Source organism: Leopardus geoffroyi, chromosome C1 (assembly GCF_018350155.1).
Source record: "Leopardus geoffroyi isolate Oge1 chromosome C1, O.geoffroyi_Oge1_pat1.0, whole genome shotgun sequence".
Lineage (NCBI taxonomy): Eukaryota > Metazoa > Chordata > Mammalia > Carnivora > Felidae > Leopardus > Leopardus geoffroyi.
In genome coordinates, this window is record NC_059328.1 from 50,879,394 (window position 1) to 50,897,676 (window position 18,283).

At 41.4% G+C, this 18,283-nt stretch overlaps 1 protein-coding gene across 5 annotated transcripts in view; it reads left to right on the forward strand.

Moving 5' to 3' along the window:
- Positions 1 to 18,283, forward strand: part of PATJ (PATJ crumbs cell polarity complex component) — a 364,334-nt gene that overhangs the window by 269,461 nt on the left and 76,590 nt on the right. For all 5 annotated transcript variants that reach the window (XM_045477622.1, XM_045477623.1, XM_045477626.1 and 2 more), the window contains one exon: positions 1,285 to 1,362. In XM_045477622.1, the coding sequence (XP_045333578.1) occupies positions 1,285 to 1,362 (78 nt within the window). The remainder of the gene's footprint in view (positions 1 to 1,284; positions 1,363 to 18,283) is intronic.

Genomic DNA, 18,283 nt, shown 5'->3' on the forward strand with positions numbered 1-18,283 from the left:
AACAAAATTTGTAGTAATCCCAAGAAAGTAGTGTTCTAATATAAAAATCCAAATAATGTAAGTATAGATACTCCATTTATCATCCTTATTCTCCCCTATGTACCCTCAGAAAGTAACCTCTGGTTCATTAACTATAACATTTAATATGTTATAATTCAATTGAGGAGATACTGGATGTGTTTTGCAATTTTAATGGGGCTTATTCTTCCAGGATGTCTCATTTATATTAAATCAATATTTTTAGAATTCTGCAGAAAATAATCATCAAGTAAACAAGTGCTCCATTCGTTGGTTCAACCAGGATTTGTCCAGTGTTTTCCAGGTAACAGGCACAGTGATAGGTACTTGAGTTTCAGAAATAAACAAAATACATACAGTCTCTTATCTCAGGTAATTTAATCTTGTTCAGAAGATAAACAAGCATCTCGGACAGTTTGGGCTGGAGGGAACAGATTAGCTAACTGGCTGAAACAATAAGTAAATATATTGGCACTCCTGTGAAGGCTGCTAAGAGTAAGGCTGTACTTCAGGTCAGGTGACGCAGTGGCTCACTTCTGCCATTGGAGTCCACTCTTTCCCTCTCTACTTGTGCTTTGTCACAGTGTCGGCTTCATTTCAAGGCTGGCTTCCTTGTGGTTGTGGGATGGTTGCCCACGGCAATTTGAGCTTCGTGCTTTCTTGTTAATTTGGGAGGTAGAGAGACTTCTTCTGTTTCTTTTATTATTTATTTAAAATTTTTTAATGTTTTATTTTTGAGAGAGAGAGCGTGCAAGCAGGGGAGAGGCAGAGAGAGAGACACAGAACTTGAAGCAGGCTCCAGGCTCCACGCTATAGCACAGAGCCCAACCTGCGGCCTGAACCCACAAACTGTGAGATCATGACCTGAGCCAAAGTCGTATGCTTAACCCCACTGAGCCACCCAGACTTCCCTCTTATGTTTCTTTTAAGACCAAGGAAGAACTTTTCCAGAAGTCTCTTTGTGTCTCATTGAGCAGAATTGGATCACATACCTATTCCTGACAAAGGCATTGGCTAAAGGAGTGGGATTTAACAATAAGACCATCAGGCCCAACCTTGGAACAAAAAATAGAGATCAGCTTTTTCTAAGGCATATCTGTAAGCAGCGGGGGTGGCATTCTAGAGGAAAGGAAGAAAACAGAAATGGCCTCTAGAGAGGAAACAGTATCTACAATAATAAAACAACCAACTGTGGTTGAGTATATAGTTCTGGGCAGTGTGAGTGAAGATTAACATTTTTATTATTTTGTTCTTACTGTCCTATAGGATCAGAGTGGTACTGAACCTGTTAGCAGTGAGGAAGACGGCATGAAACAATTGCCTGAAAATGAAAGCTCCAAACTGGTGAGAATCCTGGGTGATTTTCCATCTGATGTTCTTTTTCAAGATGTGTTATTTATATTTTGTGCCACTGTGAAAAGGATCAACTTGTGTTGTGCTTGTTTCTCTAGGACTCTTGATCTCTGAGGTAGTGGAAGCTTTTCCGTATGGAGTGACCCATCCATTCCAAAGAATAACATATTCTGTTTTCTTCACACTTGAATTATGCTGTCTGGGACTAAAGAAGCAACTTCTCTTTTAATCCTGTTTAATATTGGGTTTCTTTCAGGCTAGAGCTATATTCAATTAGTCCTAAAGGCACAGAAAAAGATGTTAAGTGTATTCCATTGATTCATAGTAAATCGTAGGTAAACTCGCCCAGGGGGTGGAGAATGGAAGAAAGTCAGTTTTATTTTTAAGTTTGTTTTTTATTATTATTATTATTATTATTATTTATTTTTAAAATTTTTTTTAGTAATCTCTATATCCAGCATAGGGCTTGAACTCACGACCCCGATATCAAGATTCGTGTGCTCTTCTGACTGAGCCAGTCAGGCACCCTGAAGAGAGTCAGTTTTAGAGAACCCTCCCTCCTTACATATTTTAATGCTTGATATTTTATTTCATATTTATTGAATTTTTACTGGGTCCCAGGTTCTATACTGTATGCTACATTCATTTCCTCAGTCTTATGGTGCAGGTGGCTATAGCTTTCTTTTACCCACAAACAGACCAAGGGCTAATGATGTTCACTAACTTGCAAGAGCCCACTCACGGTAGACCTGGAGATATGCCCCCATTTGGTCTGACTCCCATGCTTTCGTTCATAATCCATCTTTTTGTTTTGTAGCCTTGTACTTGCAAGGTTAGACTACAAGTTCTAGAAAGAAATGTGGGCTTTTTTCTCTCTGTTTCAAAATGTCTTACAAATCTCAAAGAATTATCACTTAGGAGGGTCACCCTGATTTTATGGCAGCACAGAGTTGTTCATTTTACTTCAGGGAGTTTGAGAAATCGTTTATCTTCTTTCAACTTTTAGAAAATATATGTTGGGACTGTCTTAGATTCTGTGTCCTAGAAAAGAAACTGATTCAGGCTGAAGGGAAAGGACATTTCAGCAAAAGTGGAAATGACAGTGGGCTACTCCTGGGCCAGTTGTAAATGGGACCCAAGGACCCTGGCATCAAGAACACTAGGACTAATGGATTATGACCATTGTTCTTGAGCAAGATGTTTCAAGGTTACACTGTTTCCTTTATGAAAGATAAACAGCATATTTGTACAGAAGGGGAATGAGTAACATCAACAAATTTTGAACTCAGAGTTCCTTCATTTAAAAGTACTATTGGGGGGGTGCCTGGGTGGCTCAGTCGGTTAAGTGTCCGACTTCGGCTCAGGTCATGATCTCGCGGTTCATTAGTTCAAGCCCCGCATCAGGCTCTGTGCTGATGGCTCAGAGCCTGGAGCCTGTTTCAGATTCTGTGTCTCCCTCTCTCTCTGACCCTCCCCCGTTCATACTCTGTCTCTCTCTGTCTCAAAAATAAACGTTAAAAAAAAAAATTAATAAAAAAAAAACAAAAATACTATTAGGGCACCTGGGTGGCCCAGTCAGTTAAGCTTCCAACTCTTGGTTTTGGCTCAGGTTATGATCTCAAGGTTTGTGAGTTCGAGCCCTGCATTGGGCTCCATGCTGAGAGTGCGGAGCCTGTTTGGGATTCTGTCTCTCCGTCCCTCCACCTCCTGTACATGTGTGCATGTGTGAGCACGCTCTCTCTCTCAAAATAAGTAAATAAACTTTAAAAAAAATACAAATAAAAATACTGTTACCTTGGTTTTGGGGGGCACTGTATCTCCACAGATAGGTTAAGGAAAAGTATTGTAAAGCAACAGGGTTTTGTTAGTAGAGGCCACCAACTTCATCCACAGAGAAAATGGTAAAAATGATGAAAACACTTTCTTATCTGCTTGCTAGAAAAGTCTGGTAGTCCAATGAGGGTCACTTGTATGCTATAGGCAAAAGCCATCCATTATCCACTCGCTGTTCCCAAGAGAGCAATGCCAGTGATGAGGCTCTAAGTGCCAAGACAATTGAAGGGACCCCCCCGCCCTCAGGCAGAAAACTTAAAGGGCTAAGGGTAATTTTTAAATATTTTTTTATACTGCATTTCACCAAGATGGAAGTCTTCCCCATACCCACTGACTGCTGTCTCTTTCTTTTTCCCTCCCCTCTCCTCCTCACCTCCCTCCTCTCTTTTTAGTATTTTATAATTCTGTTTCTGATAGAATCTATGCATGATCTAATTCAGAGAGGAAAGATAGCCTAGATTTAAACAACTTTTATAGCATAAGTATAGATGGCGTACCATAAAACATTAGTTAATAAGAATGTGGTCTTGGACATGTTACTTGACCTCGCCAAGCCCCAGTTTTTTCACCTGAAGGAGAGTAGTAATCAGGATATTATGAGGAAACACAAGGGCTATAAGGAATAAATCATGTAATAGAGTATAAGGCAAATAGTTGGTGTTTAGCAAGTTCATTCCTTAAGTCAACAAATATTTGTTGAATGCCACTATGTTCCAGGCACTAGAAATACAACAGTGAATAAAATGTACAAAAATGCTTGTTTTCTTGTGGACTCTTTTCGGAATGAGTAGGGGGAGGAGAATAGATAAGAAATTAGCAAAATATTAGATTTGGTCATAAGAAATAGCCGTTTCTGTAGGTAAGAATTTCATGTGGTGCGACTTAGTCTTATTATAAAGTATTAATAACTATTAATCATCACTAGTCATCATGACAATTTCTATTATAAGATTGATACAAGCTCCTCTGGGTTGCTACACCATCCTAGGATTATTGCCCAGTGCATCTGGTCAGAGGACAGCATATCATCTGTATGGGTCTTAACTCTTCTCACCCCTGTTTATGTCAAGACAGTGGGAAACAGTAAGCCCTAACCCTCCAAAAGTTGCTTGCTTCCTAAGGCAGCACATATGTCTCATCAGACACTATGCTGACCCCTGCAGGAGTGATCAGGAGAAACACACAAGCCTTGCTCTTCAGCAGTTGACCCTCTAGAATCAGTGAGGATAAAAGAATTTGCATCTAGAAAACCATACATGCAAAAGTAGATTAAAAAACAAGAAAACACTATGGTGCACGTGTTCAAAAATGGAAGGAAAACCATCTCATTCAGGGATTAGGGAAGGTTTCTTAGAATGTGACCTTTAAGGTAAACCTCTGAAGACGAGAATGCAGTTGAACGGTGAGGTTGGCGTAAACAGAAAGTTTACCAGCTGGGGCGCCTGGGTGGCTCAGTCAGTTGGGCGACCGACTTTGGCTCAGGTCATGATCTCACGGTCCGTGAGTTCGAGCCCCGCATCGGGCTCTGTGCTGACAGCTCAGAGCCTGGAGCCTGTCTCGGATTCTGTGTCTCCCTCTCTCTCTGACCCTCCCCCGTTCATGCTCTGTCCCTCTCTGTCTCAAAAATAAATAAATGTAAAAAAAAAAATTAAAAAAAAAAAAAAGAAAGTTTACCAGCTAAATCAGTGTGGATTATGGAATAGTGAGTAAGGGTTGGGTTTTTGTAGAGCAACAGTGGCCGATACAATTTGAAGAGTAGAATCACAGAACTGAAGGAACTGTATGCTGTGAATTATAGATGAATTTACTCATCCTTATGTGCTCAGTGTTCAATCAGTGTCTCAGTAGCTGCCTATATTCATGTAGACACAAGGTGCTACCTATGAGAACCTGTACTTTAGAGAGCTATTAAATTATTTCTTTAAGATTACCTGTTTTCAGAGCTAAGACCAAGCCATGGGTCAACACATTCCAGTACTGTTTCCACTGTTCAGTTATGGTTGGCTTTGGTCCATATCTCAGTGGTCCTCAGACTTACAACCAAGGAGTTTATAATAACTTCAGTAGGTATTGGCTTTCTCTAAAATATTTTTAAAGGGAGAATAACTTGTTTTTAGACAACTGATCAGATGATGGTTTGTGAAACAGATTCCACTTGTGAGAGACTGGAGGCAGGAAAGTGTCTGGAATCTATTTCAGAAGTCTAGGTGAGAGCCTGTTAAGACTGTTTTTTAAGCCCTTTGAAAGGAACTTTTCAAAAGCTATCTGCATAGAGCTTTGTGATTTGCGAATCAAAGTGTCATCTATTATCTCATTTGCTTAATTTTTTAATATCTAAATTTTTTTCTAAAATGATATTTAGTTTGTTCGTGGTCTTATTCAATTTTATCCCCAAAATAAGCCTATGTAAAAAAAAAAAAAAAAAAAAAAAAAAAGTAGGGCAGGAATTATTTACCCCAGACTTACAGATGAGACTGTAATCAGCTTAGTGAAAGATCACAGAACTGAAAATTGGAAGGGCTAGGGCTCATCCTGAAGGTTCCTTGACCCCCTGGCATTGGACATAAAGGGTCATGAATCCCTAAAGTGATTATTTTAATCTTTTGGATATCAACCTATGTTTTTTATCATGTTGAGAATATGTGTTAATATATTATACTCTTTTGAGACCATATAACTAAATTATCAAGAGTACAAACACTGGAACTAGGCTACTGGGATTCAAGTCTTGATTCTACCATTTATGAGCAATATAACATTAGGCACTTAACCTTTCTGTGCCTCAGTTTCTGCATCTATAAAATGGGAGAAAGAAACCACAGTTGTGAGAATTGAGGAGGTACCAGCTATAAGGTGCTATGCAGAACCATGCCAGAGTATGCTGGGATCTCTGTGCAGCGGTGACTTGTTGTCAATGATGATGCTGTTATTTATTTTTAATTTTTTTAATGTTTATTTTTTTAAATATGAAATTTATTGTCGGATTGGTTTCCATACAACACCCAGTGCTCATCCCAATAGGTACCCTCCTCAATATCCCTCACCCACCCTCCCCTCCCTGCCACCCCCCCATCAACCCTCAGTTTGTTCTCAGTTTTTAAGAGTCTCTTATGTTTTGGCTCCCTCCCAATGTTTAGTTATTTTTTGAGAGCGAGACAGAGCGTGAGTAAGGGAGGGGCAGAGAAAGAGGGAGACACAGAATCCAAAGCAGGCTCCAGGCTCTGAGCTCAGAGCCCGTCACGGGGCTCGAACTCACAAGCCGTAAGATCGTGACCTGAGACGAAGTTGGATGCTCAACCAACTGTGCCACCCAGGCGTGCCCCATTGCTGTTATTCTGATTAAAACATTTTGGGGCGCCCGGGTAGGTCAGTCGGTTGAACGTCCAACTTCCACTCAGGTGATGATCTCGCAGTTCATGAGTTCAAGCCCCACGTCCAGCTCTGTGCTGACAGATCAGAGCCTGGAGCCTGCTTTGAATTCTGTATCTACCTGTCTCTCTGCCCCTCCCCCATTCATGCTCTTGTCTCACTCTCTCTCAAAAGTAAACATTTAAAAAATTAAAATAAAATAAAATAAAACATTTAGGGTTAGCCACATAAGGAGTAACTGTTGTAAGTTAAAGCATCAAGGTGTAACTTAGAAAACTGAATTTTTCAACCTGAAAAATGCAAATTGTAATCATAACAGTATTTATTGAAAGCCTATGTGCTAGGCATTATTCTAAGCTCAATTACATTAACAGTCCTATGAGGTTAGTGCTAGTATTTTCCCCATATAAGAGATGAGGAAACTGAGGCACGGAAACATTAAATAATCACCCAGTGAAGCCTGGATCCAGGGCCATGCACTGTGAGGCTGGAAGCTAGTCTGTAAACCACTGTGCACTACCACCTTTGAGAGAGATACAGACATAGAACAATACTGAAGTCAAGGGACAGCAAGAAAGTTACATTGGGATCTGAACTTTGTAATTTTGTCTAAATCTTAAACTTCAACGTTGAGAGTATGAAAGGCCTTGGTTGCCAGAACTGGTGAGATGGAAACCAAACTGGAGCCAGACCGTGTTAATGAGGTGATCTCTTCGCCGAAAGCAATGGGAGGCCATGCAGGGCTTTAGAAGGTGACTCTGAACTGTAGCTGTGATGTGGTGACTAGGTTGGACAGGGACCAGAATCGATGCTGACTGGCTCCCTGGAGGTTCATTACAACAGTGGCCATCCATGAGAGGCGGCGATGACTATGTATTCTCATACTCTTGTCTATGCAAAGACCTTAATACACAGCAAGGCAATATGTGTGTTTACCAAGTTCCACAGGAAGTTGCCAGTAAAAGAATTTACCTTTCTTGCCCTCAGTATGCAAACCTCCTGCTGTATGTGTTCTTTAAGACTTTCCTCTGAAGGCAGGTTTAGAGCTATTTAAATGGCAATTGTTGCACCATCTGGGTCTTGAGAACAAGCATCCTCCCAGGACTTGGCCAGCAGCCCACGATAAACCTGCTAGGAAATGCCCCCAACAGATGTGCTCCGTGTTCTTTCCCAATTTATGAAACTGCTTAGCAACAATACAGTCTATGTGTCTCTGTGTCAAATGATCCTTGTCGTCACAGATCTGATACAGCAGCCTTGATATCATCTTAGATTTTTCAAAATTTTTCAAAATGTTTAGATTTTTCCAACTGTCTGCAATGGTTTTTACTGTTGTCTTTCATTGTGAAATATTTCTGATCCTCTGGGCAAGAATAGAAAAATGAGAGCATTTCAGTCAGCTCAAGGTGGCATTCTACCTCTGGCTTCTTTGTGGAGATTTTGGAATTTATGGGGTAGCAAGATGCCTGGGGAAACATGAGTTGTTTCTGAATTACCTATCACTAACCTAAATGAGCTGTGACATGGAAATTCACACTGTAACAGGCAGTGCATTTTACCATTTGAGTCCACACCAGCTGCAATAGCAACATTTTAGGAACACTGTTTACTCTCTACTAGATATGCTTGATCCATATAAAGTTTTCAAACCTACCTATTGAAAAATCAGTGTTGAGTGTTACAGATACCATCCAAATGGCCTGATAGTACTTGCTTTTTCAGATGAAAAAAAGCTATCAGATATAAATTGTGGGCTCTGAAGTCTGAACAGACTTAGATTTTGCCTCTGCTATTCACTAGGAAAAGTGACTTGTCCTATCTGCAGTCTTCATCCAAAAATGGAGGAGGATGTCCACCTCTCTGTTGTGAGGACTGAAACACTCAACACAGTGCTTGGCATGCAGGAAGGGCTCCGTAATGTAGCTGTTGTTAACACCAGATACTGCCTATATAAAATCTACGTGTGCTAGGACTCTCTTTATTCAGTGCATATTTCCGGAGAACCTGTGATGTGTCGAGCTCTGGAAATGTAAAGATAAATAAGACCTCTTTCAGAGCATCTGGGTGGCTCAGTTGGTTACAACTGACTCAGTTTCAGCTCAGGTCATGACATCATGGTTTGTGAGTTTGAGCCCCGAGTCGGACTCTGTGCTGACTGCTTAGAGCCGGCTTCTTGGGATCTCTCTCTCTCTCTCTCTGCACCTCCCCTGCTTGCTCGCTCTCTCTCAAAATAAATAAATAAATAAATAAATAAATAAATAAATAAATAAATAAATGAATGAATGAATGAGCATTTAAAAAAAGAAACCCAGGGTGCCCTGTTCCTTTAATAAATAAATACATAAGACCTCTTTTATTCACATAATAATTCACATAACGTACACCACATTAGGTCTGACAATTCAGATAATGTACACCACATTAAGTCTGATGCAGAGGTCACAAACTGGCTCTCAGAGTTGGATCCAGATCTCATTTGGCCTCTATGATGTGCTCTTAAGACGTTTGAGCTAGGGTTGCCTGGGTGGCTCAGTCGGTTAAACTTCCAGCTTTGGCTCAGGTCATCAACTCATGGTTCACGAGTTTGAGCACTGAGCTGGGTTCTCTGGTGTCAGTGCAGAGCCCGCTTCAGATCCTCTGTCCTCCTCTCTCTCTGCCCCTCCTCCAATCATTCTCTCTCAAAAAAAAAAAAAAAAAAAAATTTTTTTTTTTAAAGATGTTTGAGCTAATTTTTATAAATCAGATTTTCACATAAAAATCCTGGTTTCTCTTTTCTCTTAAAAACAGACCAGCATTCTAAGCTGCCCCATGAATCAATTATGCAGTTGCAGTTTATTTCTGTCCCTACTTTTTTTTTTTTAAGTTCATTTATTTATTTTGAGAGAGAGCAAGCAGGGGAGGAGCAAAGAGAGAGAGAAAGGGAGATAGAATTCCAAGCAGGCTCCATGCTATCAGCACACAACCTGATGAGGGGCTTGATCCCAGGGATGTTGTGAGATTGTGACCTGAGCCCGAAACCAAAGGTCGGAGGCTTAACCGACTGAGCCACCCAGGCCCCCCTTCTGTCCCTACTTTAACACCATTTCCCCACCCCAGCCTGCTTCCCATATCCCCATACCTGTAAACACCTGAGTCTGCGTCCCTGGTCTAATACTGGAGACAGAGCTGTGGCTGTGCAGGTGGAGTGGTGGGAGGTGAAAGCCAAGAAGTGAACAGGGGTGAATGGTGGAAGGCCTTGTGGACCAAGGGAAGCCTTTGGAGTGGTTTTAACTGGGGATGATGATGAGAGTAGCCATTTGAAAAGATTCTTCTGAATGCCCTGAAAAGAATCCTTTAGAAAAAGCCAAAACTGAAGGCAGGGAGAGAGTTAAAAAGTTGTTAGAATAACAATGATGAAAGTTGTTGGAGGAAGAGGAGGGCTAGGACTGACTTTAACATGCATCAGTGCAAGCTGACTGCCTGGGTGCCAGCTGGGTGCTGTTACTGAGGAAAGGAACCAAGGAGGAAGGTTCCCCACATTTGTGGGGAAGGATGAATGAACTGGGCTGGGTATAAGACAGCAAACTAGAGAGAGCTGCTCAGCCTAAAGGTAGTCACATTCAAAAGTATTCAAATTCAGTGATTTTTAGAACATACCTGTCAGACACACAACAAACACAAATCATCTACTGCTGATCTGGGTCCTTGGTCTCCCACCTTGTAGCCTGTGGATACACTAGAAAAGGACAGCCTTTGCCTGAGTCAGTCCCGGCCTCCCTCCTCCCTCCTCCGACCACCGGGATTAGCTGAACTCACACCAGCAAGAGCTCCATGGACCTTCACCTGCTCTTCTGCAGTACGCCTCAACGCTAAGAACTACTTTTCAAGTTTATTTATTTATTTTGAGAGACGGAGAGAGTGAGCAGGGGAGGGGCAGAGAGAGAGGGAGAAAGTTCCAAGCAGGCTGTGCACTGTTAGTGCAGGCCCCAGTGCAGAGCTCGAATTCACCAACTGTGAGATCATGACCTGAGCTGAAACCAGGAGTCAGATGTTCAACCAGCTAAGCCACCCGGGTACCCTGCTAGGAACTACTTTTTTAAAGTTGAATGCGAATTCTGGCTGTGACACTTAGTGGAGTCTCTGTGCCTCAGTTTCTTTATCAATACAATGGGGACGGTAATAGGCTTGATCTCATATAACATAGAAATTAATACACCTCGGATGCCTTTTGGAGCACATAGGAAATGCTGTGAAAGTGTTAAGCTGCCATATTTTTTCTCAGCAGTTCTGAAAGTACTTTCAAGGTAAGATTCATGTGTCTTGTTCACTGATATGTCCCGTGGCTCACAGTGTCTGGGACATAAAAGGCCTTTAATACAAACTTGCCTAATTTCTGCTTCCTCTGAAATATAAGATAATTAATATGGGTTTTAGATTATAGGACCTTAAAATTATCGTGACAAATAAGACTTGCCCAGAGAAGTGAAAATTTTACAGATTCAGAGAACCACGTGTGAGCACCTCTATGTTTCTGATAAGTTCTGGAATTAAGACACTAGACACAGCTAAGAAAGTCTGAGTTCTAGGCTCAGCCAGGGCGTCATTTTCCTTCTCTGGGTTCTTAGCGCTAATAATTATGATTGGAAGATTATGAATTATGAAGGAAGATTCCTTCCTGGCAAATTGAATTTCACCTAACAAGTCTTCACAGCAGACCAGTTAAAGGGAATGAACGCAAGCCAGCAGGTGTCGACGATGGGAATTTGTGTTAAAATCGTATACCTCTCTCTGTGCTGTCTTTGAGTTCCTGAGATTACTCTACCTATTACCATCATGTCTCTACAGTATCTTCTTCGTTTATGATACGGAGGGAGAGAGAACGGAGGAAAAACCCCCAAACTTTCCTCTTGTGACTTTTGTGAAGGAAATTGACTTGACTGTAAATCTACCATCTTTTTTATGACCAGGAAAGGGAAATTCATCATGTAGGCAAATCTCAAGTGATTTTCAGAAATACAAGATATGAAGTACAATGAGCTGTGAAAAATGCCACATATTTGAATGCACTTGAACTCTGCCATTGGCAATTTGCATACTGTCACAAAAGAGAGGCCAGTGCTGACTCAGACACATTCTTCTCTCTGGCTCCTTACAAGGGAATTCCTAGGCTCTTGCTATAGAAGCGGTTTTCATGTTGGATCTGAAACAGAAAATACGATTTTCACAGTGACATCTGCTACCCCATCCAAACTAAAACCCTGCGGTTCTTGATGAACTACAAATTGGGGATAAAATGGATTTAAAGTACATAGTTCAGTTGTTTTAAAAGTGAAGAGGATATACATCTGACAATTCCAGACTGGACTTGAGACCTACAATCATCAAAAACACATTTTATTTATTTATTTTTTATTTTTTATCAAAAACACATTTTAAGCTGTTTTTCCAAACTTGGATACCAGCACTTTAAAAACACTTAGGAATCATTTTTAATAAAGCCTAGTAGTCAAAATTGATAAACTGGTGTCAATTATATTTCACTTAAAATGTTTTTTAGGGGCACCTGGGTAGCTCAGTTGGTTAAGTGTCTCACTTTTGCTCAGGTCGTGATATCGCAGTTTGTGGGTTCACGCCCGCATCAGGCTTTGTGCTGACAGCTCAGCCTGGAGCCTGCTTCAGATTCTGTGTCTCCCTCTCTCTCTCTTTCTGCCCCTTCCCCCACTTGTGTGTGTTCTCTCTCTCTGAAAAATAAATATTTAAAAATTTTTTAAAAACCTTTTAATATGTTTTTAAAGGAAAATAAAAAATCGATAAACTGAACATGTATCAGAAATCACACAGCATGTTATTCTCTTAAAAGTTAAAATCCTACACTGCACTCATTATCTTCCTCTACAAATCTATTTTTTTCATGTTTTTTTCATGTTATTATTTTAAAAATTAGAGACAATATCAACCTCCTATGTATCCAGGTTCAAAACCACAGTCAGCTTTTACTAATGTCTCTCCTTGTCTGCTTTCATCAAATCATTTGCAAAGTATGCTTAAGTCTAGGGACACAACATGAAGCAAAGTATATTTTTTTCAGACACTGGGATTTCACAGACCAGAACATTTTCAAAAGAATGTTGAGAATGTAGAATTATTATTATTATTATTTGGCTAAGTAATGAAAACCAAAGTAATAGTAGTTTGGAGCATATGAGTCTGTCATTTTGTAAGTCAAGAAATGGTCAAGTAACAGGGATTTCAGAGGGTTCAACCTATTGAAGTCTCCCCTCCCCTCCCATCCCCATTACTACCATATATCATTGTCATAATGTCACATAAGAGCCGTTTTAACACTGCAAATTTAGGGAGGGCACAGTCTTAAAGGGTAGTCCTTGAACTTGCATAGATTTAGCTTTATAAAGGACTCTCCATATGGTGGTTTTTCATATTTCCCACAAATCAATGGAAACGGTCACAGATCCACGTGGTTCTCACTCCTCAGTATTACCTGAATAGAAGAGAAAGCTTGGACTTTGAAGTTGGGTAGTGGTTCATAGCCAGATGTTTCCACCTATAAGTTATATGCTCTACGACAAATTAGACTTCTTTAAAACCTGAGCTTCTTCATAGGTTAATGCCAACTATCTCTTGGAGAGGCAGTGTGGCATGATTAAGCATGTGAGCCAAATACATAAGGCTTTTAATCCTCACTGTGACCTAAGCCTTTGGGCAAGTGAATTCACTTCCAGAATACTCAGGTCGCTTACCTGCACAATGCAGATAACAACAAAGCTTTCATTAGGGGGAGGGTAGAGAGAAAGACTGTTCAGTTCCTAACAAAGAGTAAGTGCACAGTAAATGGGGGAGGCTATTATTAACACTACGTGAGGATAAATGAGTTATTTTAAAGGTGCCTACTAAGTGACAAGTACATAATGAGCAGCCATTAAATAATAGTTTCTGGGGCGGCTGGGTGGCTCAGTCGGTTGAGCATCCAACTTCGTCTCAGGTCATGATCTTATGGTTCATGGGTTCGAGCCCTGCGTCGGGCTCTGTGCTGGCAGCTCAGAGCCTGGAGGCTGCTTCGGATTCTGTGTCTCCCTCTCTCTCTTCCCCTCCTCTGCTCATGCTCTGTCTCTCTCTCAAAAATAAATAAACATTAAAAAAAATTCGAAAAAAATAACTGTTTCCTGTCTTGCACAATCTAAAATTCAACACACAAGAAGGAACAAGTGATAATAATGGCCGCGAATACTTTTACAATATTTACTAACAATCCAAAAAGGCATCATTCTAAGTGTATTAATTTCTGTGTTATAGGAGATTGAGCCTATAACTATCCCCATTGTATTGATAAGGAAACTGAGGCATAGACACTCAACTAAGTGTCACCGCCAGGATTCGCATCCGACTTTTAAAAAGTAGTTCCGGGGCGCCTGGGTGGCTCATTCGGTTAAGCGTCTGACTTCGGTTGGTGTCATGATCTTGTGGTTCGTGAGTTCGATCCCCGTGTGGGGCTCTGTGCTCACAGCTTGGAGCTTGCTTCGGATTCTGCGTCTCCCTCTCTCTCTCTCTCTGCCCCTCCTCCCCTGCTTGTGTGCGCGCGCGCGCTCTCTCTCTCTCTCTCTCTCTCTCTCAAAAATAAATGAACATTATTTAAAAAATAAAAAAGTAGTTCCTAGCAGGGTACCCGGGTGGCTTAGCTGGTTGAACATCTGACTCCTGGTTTCAGCTCAGGTCATGATCTCACAGTTGGTGAATTCGAGCTCTGCACTGGGGCCTGCACTAACAGTGCACAGCCTGCTTGGAACTCTCTCCCTCTCTCTCTGCCCCTCCCCTGCTCACTCTCTCCGTCTCTCAGAATAAATAAATAAACTTGAAAAGTAGTTCTTAGCGTTGAGGCGTACTGCAGAAGAGCAGGTGAAGGTCCATGGAGCTCTTGCTGGTGTGAGTTCAGCTAATCCCGGTGGTCGGAGGAGGGAGGAGGGAGGCCGGGACTGACTCAGGCAAAGGCTGTCCTTTTCTAGTGTATCCACAGGCTACAAGGTGGGAGTCCAAGGACCCAGATCAGCAGTAGATGATTTGTGTTTGTTGTGTGTCTCACAGGCATGTTCTAAAAATCACTGAATTTGAATACTTTTGAATGTGACTACCTTTAGGCTGAGCAGCTCTCTCTGGTCTGCTGTCTTGTACCCAGGTCACTTCCTTCATCTCCATTTTAACTACCCTCTGGCTTCAGCCCTATGAGTTTGTTATCCTGATAGATCTTTTCTGGGCTCCACCTCATTTTAATCAGTAGTCTCTTGATTGCAAGTGATAAAACCTCAGCTTGACCTGTAGGCAAAGGGAAATTTACTGATAGGTGACAGGTCCTTTTTACATAACTACAGGAAAGGCAGGGTTGACAGCCTCAGGGCTAGTTGGAACCTGAGACCTGGACCTGCCAGAGATACCTACAGTCTCTGACTCTCTTCCACTGCAGACTTGTTGCCTCAGCATAGTGGGAGCATGGCCACCAAAAGCTCCTAAGCCTCACTGCCAGAAAGGGGCTCTTCCCTTGGATCCACTTTAGAAAATTTATAGGATGTTCTTGTGTAGTCCAGATGTCTGCCCTTGGACCAATTACTTTGGCTGGACAGACAGGGCTTGTTGGGCTTGTTTACCAGTTGTGGGACAGAAGTCAACCAGCTTTGGTGACTGACTATAAGCTGGACATCCTATTATTATCTATTATATAGAATATTCGCAGTGTTGCTTTTTATGTCCACCACTTGGAAGTTCCTTCTCTTGATCAGAGTAAATTGCTTGGCGCACAAAGAATTTTCTTTCAGGAGCTTTTAGTACTGCGCTGAGAATTATAACATAATGTACACAGAATGTGTTCTATCAGTTTGCTTCATGAAATGAGATGGTCTTTCCCCCCGCCTTCTCACCCTTCTTATTCAGGGGTCCCCTATGCAAAGTCAATAGCTTAGAATAGCCCAGAACCTCAGCTTTGAAGGCACTAAAAACTCCCTCAGTGCAATAGTTGGGAGATTAGCAAGTTCAAAATTTATGGGTTTTTTTTTTTTTTTAACGTTTATTTATTTTTGAGACAGAGCATGAACGAGGGAGGGTCAGAGAGAGGGAGACACAGAATCTGAAACAGGCTCCAGGCTCTGAGCCGTCAGCACAGAGCCCGACGTGGGGCTCGAACTCACGGAGATCATGACCTGAGCCCAAGTTGGCCGCTTAACCGACTGAGCCACCCAGGCGCCCCTTGAAATTTATGTTTAAACACAAAACACAGAAAAAAGTGACTCACCATAGGTCACCGCAGTGGCTGGTGCCATGAATTTTTTTTTTTTTTTTTTTTTTTTTGCCTGCCCAAGCTCAAAATAAGCTGGCATGACTCGTTCTGACTTCATGTTGAATCTAAAAATGGAATCACCATGTTCAGGCCGCCCCTCAGCAGCTCATGTGCGTCGTTGGGAAGGTGAGCAGCACTCCACCTCTCCCTTGTGTTTTATCCTCGGTGAAGAGCAGAAGCTCTGCGGCACGATGCGTCTGGATTAAGTTTTGGTTCAGCACATACTTTAGGCTCTCATGCCCCAGCTAACTCTGAAATGAGGGTGATAATAATACTTATCCCACGGGTCTGTTGTGTACATCGGCATCTGACACATGAACTGTATCTAGCTCAGTGACTGGTACAGTCAGTGCTCAGCAAGTTTGATCTGTTACTGTTGTTATCATCGCCATGCACTGGCCCCATCCCGTGGCCCAGAGGTTTAAGGGCAATCAGTGTAAGAAATGGAACCGGGAGTTGGACTGGATGCTTTTCAGAGCTCTGATTTCCTCATCTCATCCTTCTACATTTTCAGGACAAGAGAAAGGGAAGGAAACCCTCTTCTCAGGCACCTGCTATCTGCCACACGTCTTCATACAGATATCATTTAGTTGTTCAAAGTTTCCAAGGCTTTTTGTCTGATATCTGTCTCACCAGATCTGTAAATGTCATAAGTGCAAGACTCCTTTGGTCTTTTTCAGTGCTGGCATAGAGTAGATCCTCCTTAAGCATGTGTTGAATTCAACTTTTCTGGCAACCCCTTATTGAGGTAGATGTTGTTAGTGTATTTTCACTGTTGCTAAAAATGAAGGTCTCCAAGCATTACTGCTGCTAAGTAGTGGAACCAAGCTGAACCCAGATTTTTCTGGCTGCTGCTCCAGTGCCCTTTTTTATTTACAAGTGCAAATGTGGATGAATTCAACCAATTAGGAGTACCTCTCTGTGATATGCAAATTGGGTTTTTAAGTCTAGCTGGGGAAGTCAGCTCCTTTGTCCCACTGCTAGTTACTCTGCGCTTAAATGAAGGTGGAATTGCAGACCTGAAGTATCATTTTTCAAACAGAGGCTCTTCCGAAGGCCATTTGATCTGCATTGGAAGGAATAATACCAATGGTTTCCATTTTTAAGGCAGTTTAGAAGTTTTCTTCTAAAAATTCCCATGAGCACCATTTATTGACCTTTATATGTCTTTCTTCTCTCTTTTCAACTGTGATCCTTTAAAGTGGAAGCCACAGGATCACCTTCACTGTGCATCCTTTCTTTCATGGCTGGCTCTGAAATCCAACCAGATGCATTTAAGATTTGAGTTCCTGAACTTTGATTCATTCAGCACGGGCCTTTTCAAGCTCACAGTCTATTCTGCCTTATGTTGAAGAAACAAATAAGACAAAAAGTCAATCATGCTAATGTATGGGAGACAGACACATAAAAAGATACAACTCAATATTGCAAAAATTGTGGTAAAATAAATTGGTCATGCTATGGAAGGGGCACTGCCCAGAGGCTCAGGGAATTATGGCATGAAGTAACTTTTGAATTCATGTCATATAATCTGTTTAAGAGCAGAATTTGGCAGGGGAGGAATTCTAAAGTCTTTCTCCCATATGGGTGAAATTTAGAGAGGATTTATATCTAAATGAGAAAGAGTTGGGTCCTAAAAAATAAGTGGACAGATAAAGGTAGTCACAATTATCCAGCAGTCTCATGGTATTATGTGGTGGGGTTAAATTTCTCAGGTTGTAAACCAATAGGGAATTGATGGGACAGGATGAGATTGTAACCGAATCTAGTAATAATGAATACCTGGGCATGACCTGATCATTATCTCTTGTATTGTTACAGATCTGATGGGGGGAGCCTATTGAATTAAGGGTATGTCAATATGTTCAAAAAAGAAACTGAGGTGGAAGTGGGGGTAGGAGGTATCAGGTACTATCCCAGCATTCCCCAAAGGAGAAAATGTCCTTTCCATGTAATTATTTTCACCGGCCCTATAGTAAAGTTAGGAATATGAATTTGTCAGAGCTTGATTCCATTTACTCCCATGATTAGCATCTGTATTACATATTTGGTTTTTGCCACCTACCCTGCTAAGTGCTTTTCATGTATTGCTTGGTTTAATCCTTTCAACATCCCTATAGTGTAACAACCTTTATTTCTTCCCATTTTATAAATGAGGAGACTGAGGCTTGGAGATGTCAGAAAATTTGCTCAGGGTTGCAAAACTCTTAAGTCAAGGAACTAGGCTCACAAACTCCTACCACTTTGCTATATGCCTCTCTTATCATCTCCAGATAGCTTCCCTGCCTACAGTCTGTATGTTATATGTGCCACCTGGGTGTCTTTCAGACATTTACCAGGGGCTAGAGTAAGCCAGCCTTTGCTCCTATCCAAAACAGTCACACTCCATGT